This window comes from Melanotaenia boesemani, chromosome 20, assembly GCF_017639745.1.
Source record: "Melanotaenia boesemani isolate fMelBoe1 chromosome 20, fMelBoe1.pri, whole genome shotgun sequence".
NCBI classification, from domain to species: Eukaryota; Metazoa; Chordata; class Actinopteri; order Atheriniformes; family Melanotaeniidae; genus Melanotaenia; species Melanotaenia boesemani.
Genome location: NC_055701.1, coordinates 6,106,184 through 6,129,614, shown reverse-complemented (window position 1 = coordinate 6,129,614; position 23,431 = coordinate 6,106,184). Strand labels below are relative to the sequence as shown.

General features: G+C 39.2%; 3 protein-coding genes across 7 annotated transcripts; 2 read left to right on the top strand and 1 right to left on the bottom strand.

Moving 5' to 3' along the window:
• The first annotated feature begins 319 nt into the window (after positions 1 to 319).
• Positions 320 to 5,592, top strand: LOC121631567 (eosinophil peroxidase-like). Its single transcript, XM_041972575.1, has 12 exons — positions 320 to 383; positions 480 to 567; positions 703 to 878; positions 1,312 to 1,444; positions 1,645 to 1,774; positions 1,860 to 2,066; positions 2,149 to 2,512; positions 4,200 to 4,360; positions 4,441 to 4,696; positions 4,772 to 4,942; positions 5,031 to 5,268; positions 5,388 to 5,592. The coding sequence occupies exons 1-12, from the start codon at positions 320 to 322 to the stop codon at positions 5,590 to 5,592; spliced, it is 2,193 nt and encodes a 730-aa protein (XP_041828509.1).
• A 2,532-nt stretch (positions 5,593 to 8,124) lies between these two features.
• Positions 8,125 to 10,259, top strand: mtres1 (mitochondrial transcription rescue factor 1). Of its 4 annotated transcripts, none has more exons than XM_041971326.1 (5): positions 8,140 to 8,210; positions 8,909 to 8,967; positions 9,135 to 9,552; positions 9,681 to 9,753; positions 9,847 to 10,259. In XM_041971326.1, the coding sequence occupies exons 3-5, from the start codon at positions 9,143 to 9,145 to the stop codon at positions 10,027 to 10,029; spliced, it is 666 nt and encodes a 221-aa protein (XP_041827260.1). In that variant the 5' UTR covers positions 8,140 to 8,210; positions 8,909 to 8,967; positions 9,135 to 9,142; the 3' UTR covers positions 10,030 to 10,259. The 4 variants fall into 4 exon arrangements, with proteins under 4 accessions (XP_041827259.1, XP_041827260.1, XP_041827261.1 ...); XM_041971327.1 differs by having other exon boundaries at positions 8,909 to 9,009; XM_041971324.1 differs by having other exon boundaries at positions 8,909 to 9,034.
• A 224-nt stretch (positions 10,260 to 10,483) lies between these two features.
• bend3 (BEN domain containing 3) lies at positions 10,484 to 17,211 on the bottom strand. Of its 2 annotated transcripts, none has more exons than XM_041971302.1 (4): positions 17,057 to 17,211; positions 14,773 to 14,827; positions 14,502 to 14,680; positions 10,484 to 14,423 (listed from the first exon to the last, which is right to left on the bottom strand). In XM_041971302.1, exons 2-4 carry the CDS (start codon positions 14,822 to 14,824, stop codon positions 12,192 to 12,194), a joined length of 2,463 nt encoding a protein of 820 aa, XP_041827236.1. In that variant the 5' UTR covers positions 14,825 to 14,827; positions 17,057 to 17,211; the 3' UTR covers positions 10,484 to 12,191. The 2 variants fall into 2 exon arrangements, with proteins under 2 accessions (XP_041827236.1, XP_041827237.1); XM_041971303.1 differs by lacking the exon at positions 17,057 to 17,211 and adding an exon at positions 16,799 to 16,953.
• Positions 17,212 to 23,431: the final 6,220 nt, after the last annotated feature.

Here is a 23,431-nt window from a genome sequence, read left to right as displayed (position 1 = left end):
CATCAGTTGATCAAAAGCAGTAGCTGTTTTTACAAATACAGCACCAAAAACAAGCATTATCAGCAGCACAAACACAAGCTTCACTCACACCTCCTAAGCTTTGGGGGCGAGGCCTCTAATGGATCCACTGAATATAAGGAGGGTGACGATGGCACACATATCATCACTGACTCCAGATCTCAGCAAGCATCTGAAACCTTCACAGAAAGCTTCACACAGGTACAAAAATTGCATTTGCTGGATATTTTATGTTAAAAGAAGTCATATTTGAATGCCTTTTTTTTTTTTTTACTGACTTTGGCATGTTTTTTTCCCAGAGATGCTTTTCTGCGTTCTTCTTGTTCTGGGCATCAGCCTGGTGCCCATTTACTCCAAACCAGCGGGTAGGTCAATCCACACCAAGGAAATGTTTCCACATGTTTGCCTGATTAATTTTATTATTAATTTTTTAACAAATATTTCAATACTTATCTTTTCAGAGGAATATCTGGGAAATCCTTTCCTTCAGGAGTGCTATTTGGAGGCAAAGAAAATAGTGGATGATGCATACAAGTATTCCAGAGAGGAGTGAGTTTGTCAAACTAATCGTGCATAAGCCTGTAGTGAAAAACTGTGTCTGTGGCATTAAGCAGAAATTAGAAACTCTCCAAAAATCAGTTCAGAATTTATTGTTATTCAAGTATGTGACTTTTTCCCCTTCAGGAGTCTGAGGCGAGTCCGCATGGATGAGGTGAAACCCCACGATGCTCTTCGTCTCCTGAAGCAGCCCTGTGGTGACACTCGCTCAGCTGTGAGATCTGCAGACTACATGACACAGACCCTCCATCTGATCCACAATAAGGTGCATCATGTGCACAAACGCTCTCTCAATGCAACCGGTGAGAATGTAGCATTCACACAGACAGCACACTCCGTGTCCACATTATTTTCCTGACTATGCATGAGGCCTCAGGTGCACTTAGATGTATTGCTAGAAATAAATATTCCCTGTGGCACAGTCCCACATTACTTAAGTCCCATCTTTTTCATATTGAGGCTTGTGTAAAATACGATTATGTCTAGCTCTGTCAAGAGAAAAGATGTTATGACTACTTTAAATAAAATAATGAAGAACATTTGTGGTCAATCTGAAGGGTCATGAACAGCTTAGGCAGAAAGAAAGTCAACACCAAATATCCATCACCTTTTTACAGGGACACTGCTGATAATTACAGGGACACTAAATGTCCCAGTGTCACTATGGGTAGACTTTTTCATAATATGTGTAGAGTGGTGTGTTTTTATGATATAATTAACAAATGTGTCTTTCAGATTTGCTCTCTAATGAGCAATTGGTGGTACTTGCCAGTATAACTGGATGTGCAGCTCGAATCAGAGCTCCAGAGTGCCGCTCCCTGCCAAACATTAAGAAGTACCGCACAGCCAATGGTGTCTGCAACAACCTGTAAGAAAAACTTTGCATTTAGATTAACTATAGTTTTGACTGCTCATTTTTCTTTTAGTACAATCAAACCATGATATACTTTAATACCTTACTAATAAAACATCCAGTTTCTTTAAGAAGTGAACAGTAACCACTCAATGACCTTTGTAACATCCGTTAGCAGTTTCTCCTAACATGTATTTTATCCTGTTTGCTGTTAGAAAAAACCCTCGCCTTGGAGCCTCCAATACCCCCTTCACCCGGTGGATACCTGCTGAGTATGACGATGGCATCTCCCAGCCAAAAGGGTGGAACAGAAACAAAAAATTCAACAATTTCTTGCTCCCAATGGTACATGTGAGATTGCAGATATGGAATAATAGGTCTACATGCAGTTATCAAGATTTCATATTAAACTATCTCTCTCCATTCTCAGGTGCGACAGGTATCCAACAACATTCTAAGGACAAGAGACGCAGACGTAGTCAGTGATAGACAGCTGAGTTTCTTTTTCACCCTATTTGGTCAGTGGAACGACCATGACCTCACCTTAACACCTTCCTCGCCCAGCATCCGCTCCTTCAGCAACGGGATTAACTGTGACGAGAGCTGCGAGCGCACTGAGCCATGCTTCCCCATCCCGGTCAGTGTCAAGGCTCAAACCAGAATGTTAGATGCTAATTTCACCTGTGTGTACTTTTTAATTTTGCTTTTTCTACAAACAGATTCCTCGGGGTGACCCCCGCCTGCCATCCCACCCAAACAGCTGTATTCCTGTATTTAGATCCGCCCCTGTTTGTGGAACAGGATACTCAGCCTACAATTTTGGTGGGGAGCCCAACAAGAGAGAGCAGATCAATGCAGTGACAGCCTTCCTGGATATTGGACAGGTGTACGGCTCAGAGGAGAAACGCTCCCTGTTTCTTCGCAACCTCAGTAGTGATCAAGGCTTGCTGAGAGTTAACACAGAGTTCAGCGACAACGGCCGCGAACTGCTGCCCTTCCACCCTATGCAGGGACAGATATGTGCTACTCGCAGAAGAATCACCAATGATGCCAACGCCAGAGAGGTGCCTTGTTTCATTGCAGGTTAGTCATTCTGGAATTTACTTTTCTTTGTTTAAAAATAGTTTAAAACATTAAAAATTTACCCTCAACCAGAATAGAAAAATGTCATTTATCAATGACCTTATGCATTTATTAAGTATGGAGAAATACATAATTTAGATGTATCCTTGCTGCAACACAACAGATTTAAAATGACCCAAAACGAAATATCTGAAATAAAAGTAAATACTGATGTTGCTTTGCTGGAGACATCTTTTGGGGTGAAGAGACCTGCAAACTGACATCAAACTTGTAACATTTCTTCTCACCTGGCAAGTTGTAAGCTTTTCCTTGTTAAGACTTTTCAGACTCTAACTTTTCTCCACTGATTAAAGACTATCAGCTTGTTGTTTATGAAAAGATTTAGCACTGAACTATTTCTGTTTGCTATGTGCGAATTATCAAAGAGGAACAGCGACAGGTTAATAAGGGTGTTGTCATGTTGGCAGCAAGCAGGAACCCAAATGTGAAAAGCATTAATAATTTTGATGTTGTGTTTATGGTAAATATCTGATCATTTAATGTAAACTGTACATGTATAAAAGTATCAGATCAAAATTAGGGTATACTCATTTTATTGTTACTTGTTAATTGGCTGATATCATTGCAGAGGTTTTTTGCATTAAAAAAATAAAAAGGATAGTAGTGAAACTTCCAACAACAGAGCAGATGAAGAAGAGATTTTACCTGTCTATAATGGACTGGAAAAAATGCTGGTAAAGATTAAAATAAACCTTGACTAGAAAAGAAACATACACCTACTCTGGTGGAATCCTGGCCCCTCTTGGCGATGATTTTTACAGCCCAAAGCTACAAAATCCATTTAAGTCTGAACTGTTTTATAAATTTAAAATCATTAAATTCTTAAAGCTGCACAACTGAGCTTTGGCAGAGTTGCACTCTTTGTGCCCCCTGAGGAAGTCTAAATCTGCATCCTACGTCTTCTCTGAGCTCTCTCCTAAAGCTAGTCTAATGTCGATATACACTGCTCAAAACAATAAAAGGAACACATAATCATTTCCATGTAACTCAAAGTCAGTCTCACTTCTGGCATATCTCTCTGTCCAGTTAGGAAGTAACACTGATTGTGGATCAGTTTCACCTGCTGTTGTACAAATGAAACAGGCAGATAAAAATGAGAGGCAATTACCAAGACAACCCCTATAAAGGAATGGTCCTGTAGGTGGTGGCCACAGACCATTTCCCTGTCATCCAGAATGGCACATCAATGCGTGCTGTGGCAAGAAGGTTTGCTGTGTCTCCCAGAAAAGTGTGGAGCATACCAGGAGACAAGCCAGTATGCTAGGAGACGTGGAGGGGGCTGTAGGAGGACAACAACCAGGCAACAGAACTGCTATCTGCTCCTTTGTGCAAGGAGGAGCACTGCTAAGGCCTACAAAATGACTTCCAGCAGGCCACTAACGTTTATGTTTCTACTCAAATAGAAACAGACTCAATGAAGGTGTTATGAGGGTCCAATGTCCACAAATGGGGCACTAGTGTCCATCTAGCTTTATTTTAATGTATTCTTGACTTTGTTTATTCATGATCTGGAAATCAAGTGGTTTATCTATTTATAAAGTCATCATTTGAATTGCCTTAGAAAAAGTGGCTCCAAACATAAATATCTAGCCAGGAAAAGAACTCCCGTTGCTTTCATTCTGTGCAGGTGATATCCGTGCTGATGAAAACATCGCCCTGACCTCCATTCAAACACTGTTTATGCGTGAGCACAACCGTCTGGCTCGCCAGCTGAAGCAATTGAACCCACACTGGGGCAGTGAGACACTCTACCAGGAAGCTCGCAAGATTATGGGTGCTTATTCACAGGTAGACATCTGGGAGTCAGCAAACAGTCATATTCTTGCCAAGCATGCCATTCACTCCAATGACGTCTCTTTTATTCTCAGCTGTTCATGTTTAGAGACTACCTGCCATACCTTCTGGGTGACATAGCAAAGCGCCATCTTGACCATTACACTGGCTACAACCACGATGTTGATCCCAGCATCGCCAATGTTTTTGCGACAGCAGCATTTCGCTTTGCCCACTTGACACTCCAGCCAGTTATAACCCGCCTGAATCAAAACTATAGAGAGGATCCTAAGTTTCCCAGTGTCCCCTTGTACAAGGCCTTCTTTACCCCCTGGAGAATTGTCTTTGAGGGTGAGTTGCACAAAATTAGCTCAAGACAGCCATCTTTTTGTCTTAATTCTTCACCCTAATAGAATTTTGTCTCAGGTGGAATTGACCCTCTGCTGCGTGGTCTGCTAGCCCGTCCAGCTAAACTGAACACTCAGGATCATATGATGGTGGACGCTGTGAGAGAAAGATTGTTCCAGTTTGTGAAGAATCTGGCTCTGGACCTGGGTTCTCTTAACATGCAGCGGGGCCGTGACCATGGCTTGCCAGGTTCATACCTCACTTAATTTCAGTACTTCATCTAATGTTTCTGCACTTTTTTTTTTCTTATTATCTTTCATATTTTGTACTCACCCAGGTTACAATGCATGGCGCAAGTTCTGTGGTCTGTCTCAGCCCCGTAACCGGGCAGAACTGCGCCGGGTTCTGAATAACGCCAACCTGGCTAACAGGCTGCTAGAGCTCTACAAGACACCTGACAACATTGATGTCTGGCTTGGAGGTGTTGCAGAGCCATTTGTGCCCGGTGGCCGTGTGGGGCCTCTGTTTGCCTGCCTTATTGCAAAACAGTTCCATAGGATTCGTCAGGGTGACAGGTTAGTTTAAATGGATACATACATTTATGTATATCAAAGGGCAGAATCATTAGGTACATTTCAGATTGTGTTGACAAAATAATAAATAAATAAAAAATGCTTCTATTTGAAATTCTCAGGTTTTGGTATGAGAACCCAGGCGTCTTCACCGAGAAGCAAAGGGCTGCTCTGTCCTCTGCAAGTTTGTCCAGAATCATCTGTGACAACACCGGCATTGAGTATGTGACCCCCAATCCCCTCATTGCCATCTCAAAGGGGAACGGACTCGTGCACTGCTCTAGTATTCCTCGACTTGACCTGTCTGCCTGGAAAGAAAAATGGTGAATGCAGCTCAGGTGAGAAAACAAAGGTTGTTTTTAATCATGACAAAAATACTGGCTTATTTGCCACATGTAAAAGAAGGAAAAGAAAGTTCATGTTAAATTGATAAGATGTATTTTCAGTTTTCAGTATTGCAGAAGTTGAGCATCATTTTCACCTCAATTAAAAACATAAAACGTGCAGGTTATTGAGCTACTGTTGATTTGACCTGGTTTTACTATAATGGAATAAATAAAGCACCAGTTTTTCCACAATCCAACAAATTTAAGTATCAAAATATAGTTGAATGTCATGATTATAAAAATACTTTAAAGGACGTGTCCATCAGTGGCCACTAGTCTACCACTTTTCAGACAAACCTTTGTTTTGTAAACTTTTTTTTTAAATTGACTTTTGTGATTTTTTTTTTTTTTTTTTTTTGCCTGAAATATCTAGAGTGTTAGTGGGATTGTTATTTCGAACCACCTTGACATTCACATTTCTAAATCTTTTTAATTTGCACTTTTTTCCAGGTTCGGACACTTAAGACTGCACTTATCCCTGCCGACAATCTCAACTTACAACTCAGCTGCTCTTTATTAGATCCAGAAACTGTCTCAAAACCTTTTATATTTTTGTCTGAAAGTATCTCCTGTAAATTTCTGGGCCGTGTCTGAAGGAAAAGGGGGCTCTGCAATAAAAATTTATTCTTACACAACTTTTTGGTTGACGTGTTTTTTTTTTTGTTTGTTTTTTTTAAGGAAAAGTTGACGTTTTGGGGCTCAGGTAATAGAAGAGGGTTGTCCAATGACCGGAAGGTTGGCGGTTCAAATCCCACTCGCCCATTCAATTTATCATTGTGACCTTGGGCAAGACACTTCACCCTACTTGCTTCCGGGCCGGTGTGGCTCAGCAAGGTAGAGTGGTCGTCTTGTAACCTGAGGGTTGCTGGTTTGATCCTCGGCCAAGTCAAGTTCATGTCTCTTGGGCAAGAAACCGAACCCCTAATTGCGCCTGATGGGTCGTGGTTGCATGGCAGCTTCCATCATCAGTGCTTGAATGTGATGTATGAGGTATACGGCACTTTGGGTATCGTTGCAGGTACAGCAAAGTGCTATATAAGTACGGACCATTTTTTTTACCATTTCCAGAGAGATGTATGAATGTTTGGTGATGGTCGGAGAGACCGTTGGCGTGGAGTGACTGTTATGTTTCTGTCAGTCTGGCCCAGGGCAGTTGTGGCTACACATGTAGCTTACCATCACCAAGTATGAATGACTGAAAGAATAATGGATAAAATGTAAAGCTCTTTAGGTGCCTTGAAAAGTTCTATATAAATGTAATACATTTATTTTTTTTATTGTTGCAAAACATTTGCATGCACATGTGCTTAGAGAACCTTCTGTTTTTGTTCTTGATATAGTATCTATACAGAATAATGGGATCCTTTCCTGATGCAGTTCTCACTGTACACAATGTGTTTATATATATATATATATATATATATATATATATATATATATATATATATATATATATATATGTGTGTGTGTGTGTGTGTGTGTGTGTATATATAATAGAGAGAAAACCTCTGAGAAACACACCTTAAATGAGGATAAAAATAAAAGCTAGTGCCGTTGGTCATACTGGAGTTGAAATGGAGATGCTTCCATCTACCTTGATGTAGAAAACCTCTTACTTAGTCAAGAACTATTTCAAGTGAGAATAAAACTTTTTATCATAATTGAGGAATTTATTTTCATATTTTATCAACCTTTTTTAATATGCAACCTAATAATGCAAAAGCCAAAATGTTGACAGAAACCCAACTAACAAATGAAAGCCTGAGTCTGGAAAAAATGTTAGAATATATTAGTGGTTGACCCTTTACTTTAATGACGGCAGCCCTCAAGCTTCGTGGACACCATGAATCATTGAGACCTCACCGTGAGCTTATTATCACCAGTATAACCTCACATTGTCTTAAAGAGGATCTTGTCATTCCAGGAAAATGTATATTTCTCATTCATTTTTAGTGAGGCTGAGTTTAGGTGACTGTGGAGAAAAACTCAGTGAAAATTTCCAGTCAAAGCTATATGATGGCTTTGTTTTCTGGCTGCAGAATAAATTCTTTTCCAAAAGATGATGGAGCTCTGCAGAAAGGAGCACTGTTTCTCCTTGGTCAGGTGGAAGCAATTGTCTCCATTGCATCGAAAGATTAAAACTAAAATTCAATTACATTGAAAATTATTCATGTTAAATGTGTTCCATATAAAAGCTTGAATAATATCTTGTGGCTATAGCTTCATCATGACTTTCCACACATGACCCCAACTTGTCTCATTCCCACACATTAGTGATGGCCATGATTAATATGGCCACGACAGGTGATTCAGTCAGGTATTATACTGCAGATATCTCTGCAGTATAACAGAATGCGCAAATCTGGGCAATTTGCATATAAACACCAAGGAAAAACATTCAAGTCCGTTCACCAACAAAACATTCCAATCACCAGCTTGGTCACTTGCAGTTCCTCATTGATGCGGTAGGTGGCGGTATGTTTATGACTGCTGCCATGGTAGTACCCGGACAGAAGAGCCGACGAAGTGCAGATAGAAGCAATTGAGGTTATTCCGTGGGTGAGTGTGTCACAAAATAACTCGCATAATAAACAGCCTTTTTTTGCAGTTCAGCAAATCTGGTCCCAGTCTGTTATGCTCTCAGGAACCTCGTGCAGTGTTTCACGGGCACAGAAATAACAAGTCGAAGAGCGCTCTAAAGAAAAGTACAGCTAGCTAGCTGTATATGCTTGAGCTCGGTTTCAGCTTCAGTGTCATTATGGTACACTTAGTTGAGCGCAAACACTTGATATTATAAATAAAAAAGAAAAAGTAGTTAATGTCGAACACATGACATCTCAACGGGAAATTTTCTGTAAATGTTTGTTGTTTTTACTGACTTCAACTTCCGGTGACAACGGAAAATATTACAAATAAATACATTTTAAAAAATAAACAAAAATAATAATTGTATATGTATATATAAACACTTTTAACATGAGCGACGCAAGCCGGACCTAGAAATAACGTAACGTATTGCAAGAAATGAAAACACGAGTAGGTGTTTGGGGCATAACTATTAGGAATTTGCTGAACGAAATCTAATTCACACCCAGAAATGCCCAAAATGACCCTTTATTAATAACTAAAAAGAGGAAACGGTGTGGCAGTGAGCTAAAGGCAATCAGTTATGAACTGTAGATGTTAGTAATATTCGGTGATAAATCATGAATCTGCATTTGGCAAAGACGTGATGCTGGAATCTTTGTTTGATGCAGGTCCAATGACTCAGACGACTGCCTGAAAATCCATCCTGCAAAGCTGAACTAACTTTTGGGTTGTGATTTTTCTCCCTTTATTTAATCACGAAAAAAGCACGGTATTCATTACATCAAAGTCGTTCTGTACGTGTATGCAAACCAAGATTGATGACAGCTCAATAATTTGGATAGATTGACTTACACCTTTACATCTAAATTGTCAGTGTTATCTTTTTTTTTCTAGGTACCAACATGCAGACTCTCTTGGTGCACGCACTTGCAATGAGGCAACTAGGAAGGCTAAACCCTCGCCATCTACTAGCGGCTGGATACCGTCTAAGACCGGCTGAATGGTGTCCGAGGACTATCCACACACGCCAGCTATGGGGCTGCTTGACCTTTCCTGCACTCGATGGTCACAGGCCTGTTTTCCATGGTAGAGACGCTGTCAGGAGTTGGTCTGTTAATCATCTGAGGTACAAAAGCAAGAAGAAAGGTACTACTCCTCGCGCAGCGCCGGAGGAAGATGAAGATGACTCAGAGGAAAGTGATTATGAAGATGTAGACCCAAATCTACCTAAAGACTATAAGGACATGGAGAAATATGTGCAGTCTTTTCGCTATGATGTTATCACGAAGGCTGGCTTGGATATTGCACGGAAGTGAGTCATTTAAATTTGTTGTTGGTTGGACATAAATAAATTAGTTTATCGATTAACTTACTAAATAAAATCAGTCACGTTTTCCCCTCCTGAACATGATTAGACTAATCTTTTTTTTTTAATCACAGCAAAATTGAAGATGCTTTCTACAGCGAGAAGCTCAGACTGAATGGACAGAAACTCATCAAGAAAAGTAAAACGGTGAGTTTTACTTTCAATCATTATTTTCCTCACATTCTCATATCTGCATAGTTTGCCATCTTGGCCATTTTGCTTATTTTGTCTTTTACTCAGGTAAAACCTGGGGACACGTTGGACCTGGTGCTGTCAGAGAATAAAGAAACAAATACTGTTACTTTAATGAGAGTTATCCTCAGAAGAGTTTTGGGTGAATCCAACGATGGAGAAAAATATAAAGTTTCCATTCGGCGATGGAAATGTCTTGAGCTTGCCAAGGATGAGGCCTTTAAACCATGAACTTGCATTGGACGCGTAGCTTAGAACTACTTGCCAATAAGGTCGACAGCAGAGAATGGGTGCTCACAGAAAACTGGAACTTGACTGGTCTTCTGCCTCCTGGGTCTAGAGTGGATTACACAGGTTTAATGTTGATGTTGAGTAGTTTACAACATCAAGAAGTGGACTTAAATATGCTCCTTTTTTCTGTCTACTGTGAAATTCTTCCAATAAAGATGGAGTCGAAGTTGTGTCACAGCTCATGACCTGCTTCTCTTGTTAATCTTCACCATCTCATACAAATATGCAAAGTGGTCAGCACTAATCAGAGCAATATGTATGTTGTTAGATACAGAGCCTGCTGATAAGTTTTAAGATTCACCTGTTCCTCTGTGTGTAAACTGCAGTCAGTATTGTTTCAGGTACGCCTCTACAACAGGAACATGTTTGTAATCAAGTGAAACATGTAACCACATCTCTTTAACTGTTTTTATTAGAAATAGGTTACCATGATCCATTGTCATGTTAAATTATCTTTATAATACTTCTATAAGAAGGCTTAACATACAGTCAATCCCATAAATATTGTGACAAGAAAATATTTGCAATTATTTGAACACCATGGTTTTTCCAATCGAAGTTGAAGTGTAAACTTTCAGCTTTTATTCTTGGGGGTTTATCACAAATCTTTCATTAACAGTTAAAAGTACATAAGATATCTAAAATTAGTATGATTAGAGAGGGTTTACCTAAAGATATAAATCACTGGAGAAACCGGATTAGTCTTTGCCTGCATCAAAACAAGGATGAGAGTTCTTAAATATGATTGTTCAAGAATCAGAATGATTGAGGTGGAGATCCAACCAACTGCTCTACAGATAGACCCCATTAGGTTTATTTTGAGGGATCAAGGAGTAGCAGTCCTCAAGCCCATCAGCTGGGGTGTTGATTTGAAATATGACTGCTTGGGTAGTATTGAATAAATGATAACAATCCAGAAGATAATACGAAACAAGCCATGCTGCTGTTTCTTTTCTCTTTTTTTTAACAGAATTATCATTATCATAAGTCATCTGAAATCATATTATTAGAAGATTAAACTGAAGGCAGCTAGGCCAACAAGCAGCAACTGAAGGCATCTGCAGCAAAGCATAAAAAAAAAAAATCTCTTTTTTTGTTCAGTTTCCATATCTAAGGTCTGCTTTTCTAATGACAAAGTCGGAAAGAGTGTGCGAATATAGAATTGTTCTATTAAAAAACAAAAGCATTCCCTGAATTAAAGCTGACAGTCTACACTTGATCTGCTGCATTTGACATTTTTTTTTATGTACACAGGAACAAACCTTTCAAATAATTACTTGTCCAAATATTTATGGACCCGCCTGTAAGCACATTGTTAATAAAACAGTGGTGGCACAATGCTACATCAGTAACTGGAAATATATCACATCACTGTGAATAATTTCTATTAATAAAGAAATTAACAGATAAATTATGCGACCTATGCTGTTAGCTACTATCTTTGTTATTGTTTTTAAGGCTACAACATTTACTAACAAAACATGTTAGATAAGCTATGACAGTTTTGGCTTATAAATAGGAGCAGTTTAACTTTGTCATTGAACAATGAGACTACATAAACTAGAACAGGGGTCTGCAACCATTACAAGCTAAAGAGCCAATTTTCCCTCAGTCCAGATAAACAAAACTTGTTTAGGGCCACAAATGTTATGAGACCATTCGATAAAAGACTTGTAATTTTTGATTAATATCAACTATAGGAAATTTGTTGTAATTTTTCGAAGAACCACATTTTTAATTTCTATTTTGAGGTTTTAAAATGAACAAAAAACAAAACATTTGTAAAAAGAGCATAGACAGACTTTCTTCTATCTATGGGATAGGGTTAGATATTTTTGGAAAATCATGTTAAAGAAGAAAAAAAGCCTGTGAAAAGTCCAGAGAGCCACTTGCAGCTTCGGAGCTGCAGGTTGCAGACCCCCGATCTAGAACATCTGCTGTTGTGGCCAAAAGATTTAATATGAGTAAGAATAGTGCTGAAGAAACTTATAACAGCTTGGCTTCATCCTACATAAGACAGTTTTAAAAGTTCAACGATGCAATTTCAGCTTATATACTGTGCAATTATTTTATAACAAAGTGTTGACTAACTGATAAGTACTCTAAGACACAGTGCTCGACCTCTTGGCCTTTTTAAGAATGTCACACTTTTTTCGATTAGGGCGCCGGCAGCGTTCGTCGATGCTTGGCACACATTCATAGTGCCAGACCTCTTCCATCTTATCCACAGGATACACTGCTTCCACATAGTGACGGATCAGTCTCAGACGGACAGGATCGAGCTGCTTCTTATTGCAGGCGCCCGAATGGTTGTACTGCAGCCGCAGATTCTCCTGCGTGAAGAGCTCGGGGAAGAGGCGCACCAGGAGGCGGGCGGCAAAGTTCCCAACAGAGAGACTCTGCTGGACGATCTCCCGTACCTCGCTGTCTGAGAGCAGGTAGACAGACGGTACTGGAAAGTCAGGTTTGGAAACAGTCAGTTCGTCGAGGGGAATTTTACAGAAGTCTTTGCTGCTTTTCTCAGGAGGTAAAGAGGGAATATCCTGATCCTCTCTCATGTTTTCTGGATTGAACTGGTTCATCTGGCAGATAAAGTCCTGCTCTGGCTCTTGACCATAAACTTTACGCTGCTGCAGGTAGGATCTCCTCTGCTCCGTGTCACGCCTCCTGCACCTCTCATCAAGTTTACCCACAAACTCTAACATCCACACTCTGTCGTTCTTGGCACGAGGGTAGACTAACTGAACATAATGACGGATAAGGTTTACCCTAACAGGGTCGAGCTGCTTCTTCCCAAGAGAACCGCTGCAGTTGTATTGCTTTCTAGTGTTCTCGTGGGTAAAAAGTTCAGGGAACATAAGCACCAGCAGTCTAGAGGCAAAGTTGCCAATCGACAAGCTACATTCATAGTTGCTCCTCAGCTGATCCCTGGATAAGAGGTACTCCTGGGGAAAAGTAAAATCTGGTAGAGGAATCTCCAGATTGTCAAAATCCACTGGGGTAAGGAGTGACTTTTTGGACTTGCGACTTGGTCTTTCATATTCATTCACTTCAGGAACGTTAATAATTGAAACCTCTTCAGCAAGGCTGGCCAGGTCGTAGCCCTCTTCATTAATGTTGTCAGGTTCACTCTCGTTGCCATTACTGTGTGGACCCTCGAGTGCATCCTCCATATGCTGAATGCACACCTGCAGCCAGCTGTCCTCGGGTACTTCAGGAAAATTTGCTTCCATATACTTTTTTATAATTTCCATCTTATCAGAGTCCAGAATTAGCTGTCCCACATTACTAAAACTGCTGGAGCCTTCAGGCATTTTCCCCTCTTCAAAAACCTCAGGGAAGAGACGGTGCATCAGAAAGATAACAAAGTCCTCAGGAGAGGATAACTCATCCAGCTCTTCTGTGCTTTGTGTATTTAACACTTGGTCTGATGCTGCTAGGTTGCTCTGCTGGTTGTCTAGAGATATATGCTCTTCCTTACCCTGCTCATTAATGAAACAATAGGCTTGAGGATGCTCTGCTTTTATCCCCATGCCCGTGACGGACTGCTTCCCGAGCAGCCGAGCACTCTCCATGTCCCTCTGCGCCCAGAAGCGATTAAAGAAGTCATTGATCTGAAGGAGGCATTCTTCCTGCCAGACGCTGTTGGTTTTAGCTGAGGGGTAGCAAACTTCGACGTAGTTCCGGATCAGCTGCAGATGTAAAGACTCCAGAGTTCTCTTGCTTGCCATGCAGTCATGAGAGCACTCTCTGGCTTTGAACAGTTCTGGGAACAGATGCACAAGCAACCGACAGCCGAGCTCCCCCGCGTTGGATGTCTGCTCCATCAGCTGATTCAATTCCTCGCTTGTTAACAAATACTCGGGAGGAGGCTGGAACTCAGTCACCTTCTCAGCTGGTTTAATCTGCTTCTTTATTCGCATGACTTCTAGGGTTAACAAGTCCACTTTACTGTGCAGTTGAGTCATGCTTGAATTCAGTGTATTGAGAATAAAAAACATTTTCTCAATCAGTGGATAAAGAGTAGAATCTGTTGTCAAGGCGGGGGCCAAAGAGTTTGTGGTGGAGGAAGTCTCCACGGGGCCGTTTTGCTCCAGACTTTGGAGCTTGGATGAAAGGATGCTGCTAAAGTTGAGCTGATTCAAGCTGTCATGATTAGTCTGCTGCTCCAGACTCGGTGTGTTCCTCTTGTCTGAGATCCTGTGGGAGATGCTGAAAAGAGGTTTTCTGTAAGAGACTCTGGATTTCTCCTGGACACAGTCCCTCCTTTCTCCAGTTGTGGTGAGGCAAAGAGGTTCATGTCTGCTGCTTTCCTCTATCAAGCGCCGTCTCATCTAGACAGAATGAATACATTAGAAAACAAAAATGGTGTGACATGACATAATTGTGAATACATCCTGGTCTTATTTTACCTCATTAGAGACTCTGGCTCTCTTGCTGCTGGTGGACTGATGTGTGTCAGTACCCATCTCTGCAGACAACCTTTTCCCGGCTTCTGTAGCTCCAGGAGTTCCTCCTTGATGTCCTTGAGGTTGTTCGCAAATGGCAAAATCCTCTGTTTCCTCCTTAACGTCCTGGACATGCTTGTGTTCTGCAAATAATGCAAGATTCATGATTCCCTCCTTGCTACACACCACTACAAATTTCCCGCAGAATCGGCAAAGATAAGAAGTTGGGACTTGCCTTTCTCAAGCATTGCTTCATCTGGAATTTCTCCATGCTCGCAGGAATTCATAGCCTAGAAAAATCAATAACAAACATGAAAATATTTTAAAACCAGCATGCATAATGTGATCATAACAGCTGAAAAGACTTTTAAAAGATGATTTTCCACCTGCAAAAAATATTTTAATCTTCTTTCTTTGCATGTTCCCATTTAAAGCATATTTCAGCAGATTTTAGCAGTAAGAAAACCAACATATTATTTTTCATTTCTGTAGAGAATGTGAAGATGATGTCAAGCCATATAGAATTTTTAGTTATTAGGATTTTATCATGCAACATGAAATTTTACAAGGAAGCCACTTACATGGAGGCCATCTTTACTATGGTGCATCATGGCAAACGGTCCTTACACAAGATAACCACATGTCTGGCTACAGCGAGTAAAAATATGGTTAAAATGAACGGCAATAGGTGCAAAAGCAGTGTATCGGGTTTAGGTATATCCTAATATGTTGCTGATGTCATACCTAAGCAGTGCATTTAAATTTTGTACAGTAAGGTCCCTTTTTCTCTCTCCTATTCCATCTCTTAAGGTAGCTAGAAAACGGCAACCATTATCAGCAGAATCTTTTACAGGGAGATTAGTCTGCATAAAATATAGTTATAAATATAATATAATCATAATTTGCCTAATGTGGATATACACATTCAGCTTCACTTAAAAATGCCAAGAAAGTTCCAGAACTGGTGTGCAGGAGTGAAAAATGTCTATACTTCCATTACATCTTTGTGGTGAGTATGGTACTCTTCATTACAGCAAGCCTTTTAAGTTAGAAAGACATTGCATGTAAAACTGATTTTAGAGAGTATAGTGTCTTGTTTTAAGTACTTAAAGTCACCAAACAATTCAAATACTTTTCCAGCAACATATTTCCCAACTAGCTACTGTTACACTGTCTGCTGCAGACTGCACTGAACGAAGTGTTGTGGGTGCTAACACCATTTCTTACCCATAATGGGTGTTTTTTACATCTTAATAACGGGAAATAAGCTATTCTGTAGCTACATACTACTAAGGCTTTGGAATGAGGTATTGTTGCATGACCTTGGGGTAGTTATACACGCAGAAATAACTAAACATAATGCATGGGTAGTATGTACAGGAAATTATTACAATAATTTACAAATTCTTTACCATGAAACTATTGTTATGTACAAAGCATGGATATATATTATTTATTTCATTTTAATCTTTGAAAGAATTACAATGACATTCCAATATCTTTTTGAGGTTATTGTAAGAATAATTAATTGTTATACTGCAAATATTGCACAGTTTAAAAAACAAACAAGATGTAGACATGGGGTGTGCTGCTGTCCAAGCTGTTTAGTCTTACGTGCATCAGTAACCCCTGCCCACACAAATAAATTCTTATTTCCATCCCATAGTAATTTGTGACCATGCAACTCTAATATTTTACACAGATTTTACCAGGAGGCACCCCCACCCGGGAAGTTTTAAATTATTTGTTGACATTTCAAAGCCAAAATCCTATTGCTACAGTGATAGCAATCAGTTGATTATTTAATTATAAAACATACTGGTTAGCTGTCATGCTTGGATAAAAACAAAGAAACAAAACAAAAACACCTTCTATATTGAAGATAAAATAAACAGCAAAGTCGGTGCTATAATACTGGATCAATAAATATACACTCCCTAATGTATATGAGAGTGGATGACATGGGTTTACAGTTTCATGGCCCGTTTAAACTCTGCGATGATCTAAAGAGTTTTACTTTCGGTCAAAACCAACATCATTAAACCAAACACCACGTGACCAGCTGCAGGCTTGTAGCCTGAACACATTTTCCGTTTCTGCTCCAACAAGTTCGTCAAAACTGACTGAATAAGTCTGCCATTCCTATAACTTATTTTCTCCTGCAAAACAAATTAAGTAAAAAAATTCAGGCCATTCCGTTATGCATGCCAGAATACGCCGAGTCCCCTCCTACCTCCCCTCCAGCTTTTACTACCACCTACTTCCTCATTCTTCCGCCCATGAACCCTTGAACCAAAACACAACCGAACCAGCCGAATGCGACTCTTAACAAACTGAAACAAACCTGTCACGTTAGCACTTCACGTCGCCGTCACTGTCAAATACACACGACTTTATTACGGCCACATTTGTATGTTATTTTAATGACGCGACCATGTTTGCGTGGACAACCCCCTCCTCCTCCTCCTGACTGTTGGTAAATTAACGGTAAACCCGCGTGACCGGTGATTAGAGCTCACCTCTACGGGTCCATGCCGTCCTCCAGGACCGTTAGGGAAGCGCTGGACATGTCTGTGGACTGTCACGGTAGTTAATTTGGAGGGAAATGCTGTCTTATTGTTGATGTTTTTCTTTTTTCTCGCTCGGCTTCAGAACTGTCTCGCGTGACGTGACGGGGCGCGCGCCTGCTGTGTCACTTCCGCACAGCTCCGGAGAAAGGGCAGTAAAATAAACTGCACCCATGGTCCACTTAACTCATATGAGATTATTTTATGGTCTAAGGAAAAAAATAATAAATAAATAAAATAATAATAATAATAATAATAATAATAAATAATTAAGTAAATATAAAATAAAACAGGGTGAAAACAATTTAGCACTGAAATGGATGACCACAAGCACATCACTTAAGGACTGTAGGTTGACATCAAGTGACCTTCAAACACGTGACACACTGAGACTGGGGTGAGGTGCAGGGCAAGAACAGTTGGAAACAGGCTCCTACAGGCCTGAAGTTGTGCAAAGCCAGAAAAAACTTTAATCAAAATTAAAGAATAGTCAAGGCGAGGCTTGAAAAAGACCACATGAAGTGGACTATAGAAAACTGGAGTAAGGTAATCTTTTCTGATTGGTCCAATTTTCAGCCTAGCTAAACACCAAGTTGGGTTAGACCTAGTTAGACAGAGACCCGGAGAGACCTACAACCCACAGTGCCTCATACAAACTGTTAAATATGAAGGAGGATCAGGGATGACCTGGGGGTGCTTCAGCAAGGCTGAGGTTGGGCAGATGTGTTTTGAGCATTGCTAAAACCACATATAAGGTTATCCTTAAAAAACAAAAAACATTTGCTTCCTTCTGCTAAGACTATTCTGCAAATCCAAGGGTTTCCAGCAGTGCAATGCTCAATGCCACACAACCAGGGGAATGGATCCCCACATTAAGAACCTTTCATGATCAGCTCAATCTCCAGCTATAAACCCTACAGAAAATCTCTGGAATAACATCCAAAGGAAGATGGATGGTCACAACCATCAATCAAAGTTAAAGTTAATCTTTTTGATCCTTTGCAGATCTTTTGACTCTTTAAAGCTGGTAGAAGAGGTGGTGCGGACAGAATTACGAGGGAAAACATGGACAATAGCGCCCTCAAGTGGACAAAAACGGAAACAGCACGTGAATCCCATTTCTAAAGGGTTCTTGATTGTGTGTTTGACAATCAGAGGGATATAAACAGTTATTATTATTGTTAATATTGCATATCACATCATCTGTTTTTGGCATGACATGAGAGAAATTAGTAACACTATTTCATGCAAATATAATAGAAAAGTTCTTTAAAAAGGTAATTTTGGAGATGTTTAGATGAAGCATACTTGTATATTGATAAAATTCTAAAAACTGATATTGCAGCGATGTTACAATATCAGTTTTCTTTATCTTAATCTATTTGGGCTAGAAATCAAGTTACAGCACAATATGTTAATCAGATTTAGCATCATTATAATGAAAAACAAAGTTTAAAGATTATAAGTTTCAAAGTTTGTTATGAAATCCTTCTAACATGTATGTGGTAGGAGCAGAAAGTACCTCAGGGAAATTATTATTTAGAGACAGGAAACAAATTAATGTTCATCATCCTATTCCATGAGACATTTTCGGTTGGTAACAGGTTGGTAACATTAAACAGAGCTTGAAACCCTCTGATGTCAGTCACATAGGAACTGAAGACCTCCCCAAACCATAATTCTGTGCTAATCATTGGATGTTTCATGCACACAGTAGCAACCAATGTTCTGTCTCCAGCCACAAACATGTCGATTCAGAGATGATATAACAAGACAACGTGTGGCTGGTGTGGCTCTCATTATTCGACTAATGAGCTGTCTCCATGGCAGTCTGATCTGTCAGCCAATGAAGCGAGCAGGCCCTGCACAGAGGGAGGGGGGTAGGAATGAGGCCCAGGGTCAGCCAGGCGATGGCTTGCAACAAGGGGCCGGCGTGCAGCACTTAACACAAGGAAGAGCTCGTTAAAGTGTCATTTTTGGCCAATATGCTCATCTATGTCGAAGAGGCCAATCACCCATACTGTTCCCATCTCAGGAGAATGACTTTCATCCATCACTGTCAGGTATATGATGATGTTAGCAGCTGTTTACTGATAGGCCATTCAGAGGAAGACAAATGGAGATTCTAACATCCCTCCACACTCATCTTCACTCAGTCATTTTACATTCAGCCGGATTCCTAACAGGGTCACAGGGGCTGCAGATTTATTCTTTTATTTATTACAGAAGAACCAACAACCTTTCACTTGGTTTAAAGACTGGCTGAAAACAGATAGACTACATCAAGCTGGAAAAGAAGATTATTATTTTCTTGTAATTTGGCAAACAGCTGTTACGCCAGGCTGTGATTCAGTGTGTTGTGAGAAACAGAATTGTTTGAAAAAAGAAGACCAAGATTTTCATGTTGAAAATTCACTGTCATGAATCTATAAATCTGCATGTAGCCAGACAAGCTAGGAATGAATAAACCAAACTTTATTTAAAAAGCTCCATTTAAACTAATCAGAGGTAAAGTTTTGAAAATAAACAATCAAAAGTTAAAATATTACGATTCCCCTTAAATTTTAAAAAGTCACTGCTCAAAAACGATAAATATATTTATTTATATTTTCCTTATCTATTTTTTTATGTCACAGAAAAAGCTGTGTACTGGTATGACGAAGGTCTGAGCATTCGTTCACAGACTGTTCATTTTAGGATTGATTTTTGGTTTAATAGCTCACTTTTAAAATTTAAAAGGGACTGGCAAGAAATGATTTAGTAGACCTTCTTCAAATGCACACAATGGTCAACAAGCTAGATGCTCCAGGATGTTTCAGGATTAAAAAAAACAAAAACGGATGAGATGCAGCTTTTTTCCACTCCGTTTATGGACCGCTCAGATTTTAGGCATTTTTATTTAATTACAAACCAATTTCTTTGGTTTAAGATTTTCATAACAAATTTTTCTGTCAGAATAAACAATTTTGTCCTGAAACTGCACAGATATCCATGAATATTTCTTATAAAGGTAAAGAATTAGTACTAACTGTGTATCTACTTTAAACTGTTGATTAATTTGCACAAAATTGTATTTCAAGCAATATTTGGCAAAATCCATGAAATCTACCAAAACTCACAGAAAGAATGAGGATTAAGATACGCATCTGTCACCATATGCAAAACTAGAAATATAACATTTGTGAGCGATGTTTTTCAACCTATAAATTTGCGTAGTGAATCAGTTGAAGGTAATTGAAAGTTTGAATTTGATTTAACCTCTCTAAAGTTAGCTTTCACTTAATAAATAACTCCACACGGAACCTGAAAAAACTGTTTCAAGGTGTAAAAATGTAAATGAATGATCTTATTCTTTTATCTAAAAGCTGTATTTTGAACAGCAGCGTTTATCTACATTGTTTATTTTTTTTCTTCTAAAATAATTTTATTATCCGTTTCAGTTTTGGTGAAAATGTGTCTTCAGGAGCTTTACAGGCAACATAATTACAGAAAATAACCAAAAAGAACACAATGGAAACAAATCATGTGGTGTTTGATTGAATGGTAAAGTTGAATCTTGACTCTCGAGCAAACAGCCGCTCCGTCTTCGGCACCACAGCAGTGTTTATGTGTGTGTCAGTGTGTGTGTAATGGAATCTGTTGGACTGTGCTGACTGACTCTCTCCACTGGACCCTGCTGTAATTACACCACTCATCGTCTGGGCCAGCCAGCCACACTAGGGCCACTGTTCCCCGCTTCATGTTTTGGATGTAAACTTATAGCTTCGCCAACTCTTGCTTTCATGATACCCAAGACTCTCTAACTGGAAACTGTAAGCAAACACAGAGTCGGGTTTCTGCAGCGCAGCATATAAAACTGACAAACCTCTCTCCTTCCTCATTCTGCTCTTAATTTGAGCTTCATGGGAGATATCAAATAGATTAATTCTGGCAGTAGAATGTTGTCAGAGAAGAAAAAAAAGCTATGATTTCTGTTCTGCATTAAACATTTAGCTTCACAACTGCAAGAACTCTGGTTTTCTCTTGAAGCTGAAGACAAAAAAATTCCTCTTCAGCAGCGCTTGGTGTGTTTCTGCTGGGAGCTTCTGTGGAACGGTTTCATGTGTTTTACCAGCCCTCATCTGCTTAAAAAAGTTTTGTTTGGTAACTATATTTGTCATTCTGGCAGGGCCTCAACCTTTTCTCCATGTTTGGTCCTTTTAATGTTCCATGTAACTTTCCTCATGTCTCCTCACGGCAAGGATTAATATTTCATGAGGAGCCCGAGGCTCTCCCTGGCCCACGGAGCACCTCGCTGTACGGAGTAAACCAAAACAGAAGCTTACACCAGAGGAAGTGGATGTACAACCCAGCAACAGACAGGAGCTTGTTTTTGAAATAGTTCACCTTCTTCCTTTACATCTTCTTCCCTGTCATCCACCTCCGTCTCCTCCTCATCCTCACAGCCACTTTTCCCCTTCATCCTCCACCATTAAAGCTCTTCCCTTTGTTTTCATACAATTACTTTATGACATTTGAGATCTTATAATTAAATATAGCACATAAACAAGAGACTTTAAAGACAGTTACTCAAGTGATGGCTCTTTGTAGCCTTTATCTCCTTTTTTTTGCTTTACAGATGAGGCAGGACTAAATTACTGTTTTCCTCACAAGGTGCAACTTAAATTGAAAAGTTGTGATGCAAAGTTTTGCATGGTAGCTTTGCTATCAGTGTGTGAATGAGTGGGTGAATGGGATGTATAATGTATTTACCATTTAAAAGATTATTTCATGTGGAACAAGTGGATAGAAAGAGTCTGGACAAAGATCGCTCTGGGCTGGGTCCTGTCATCCACCACACTTCATACAAGTGAAGAAGAAGACAGAGCTTGCTATACTCTTAAAAATATTTGGATCTAAAGCACTTTTTTCTATGAGTACCACTTAATTATTTTGGTTAGTGATAATAAATTAGTTTTGTTGACTGATTTAATTTGAAATGAAGAGAATATCTGAACAGACGTAAATGAATTGCTTTGTAACCAGTGATTAAATAAAGTTTATCCAGTTTAATTTACTATGTTGGTTTGACCCGACAGTCAGATTTACTCAGATAATTTGTCTTCTTTCTAATAAAATTCTGATTTAGTTCAATGTAAAGTCAACTTAAAAGATTCACGTTGTGCGAAGACTGCAAAGGCTCATGGGAAATTCATATTCAGAAGGAATTTAACCATTAATGATTGTTACCCTAAAAACTGGGGTTACTGTTTGCATTTTACTGCCTGTGTTACGTTTACATTTAGAAAAAGCTGCTGGAATATTCTGCTCTGTTTGAATGTTGAAGCCGCCGTATGTACAGAGGCGACAGCTCCTCAGTGCAGCCAGCCCAGGTTTGAGTCCCAGCCTGGATGTTGCTCCCCACTATCCCTGCCCCACTTTCCTGTTGACCTACTGTCAAATAAAGGCCATCAAGCCCCAAAAATCCCTAAAAAAAGTTATCACTATGAGTGTGGATTGTGGTGCATGGAGAGACACAAACAACCACCTCGAGTACTCGCATTTGATTTAACCTAGCAGCAGAAATAAATCCGTAGACCAACATTATTGTTGTTTTTTGGTCTCAGTACTTCCTGCTGCTTAACTCACATTTTAGAATCTAAAAAACATGTAAAATTATAGAATTAAAATACTTTATTTTACACAATTTTTATCAAGTACAACAAGAATTTTAAACTACCTTTATCAAATATTTTATTTGGAATAACTTGAATGGTTTAAGGCAACTTTGCATAAAACTAAGTCAGTGATTCAGATTCTTTATTTGAGAAAAACGAAATGATTTGAGAATGAACTTAACAATTAAACTTGGATAAACTTCATGTTATCAATTGAAGTAATTCATTTAAGTTGGTTCAACTATTTTCTTTTACAGTGTAGAAACTGTCACTCTCACTTGACTTGAAAGAACTTAGTAAAATTATATGTAATAAAATTACAGTGTTTCAATTAACTGTATATAGGGAACAAATGCACTTGGTACTTATTAACACTAAGTTTATTACAAAGTGAGCACATTAAGTTAGACTGAAGTGAAAATGATGGTTTGATTAAAACTAATAAATTTAGTTGTAACAAATTAGATTATTTTTTAAAATCTCTTTTACTGTCTGAAAGCCTAAATGTATTAAATTGCATTAAACAGATTGTTTAGTGCAATCATTTAATCATACTGACCATTTTTTGTCAAATACTAATCTTGACTGGATAATGGTGACTGTATAGAGAGGCAGTTGCTATATTTCATCCAGTTTACATGGAAATCCACCCAACAGCTGAAACATCTCA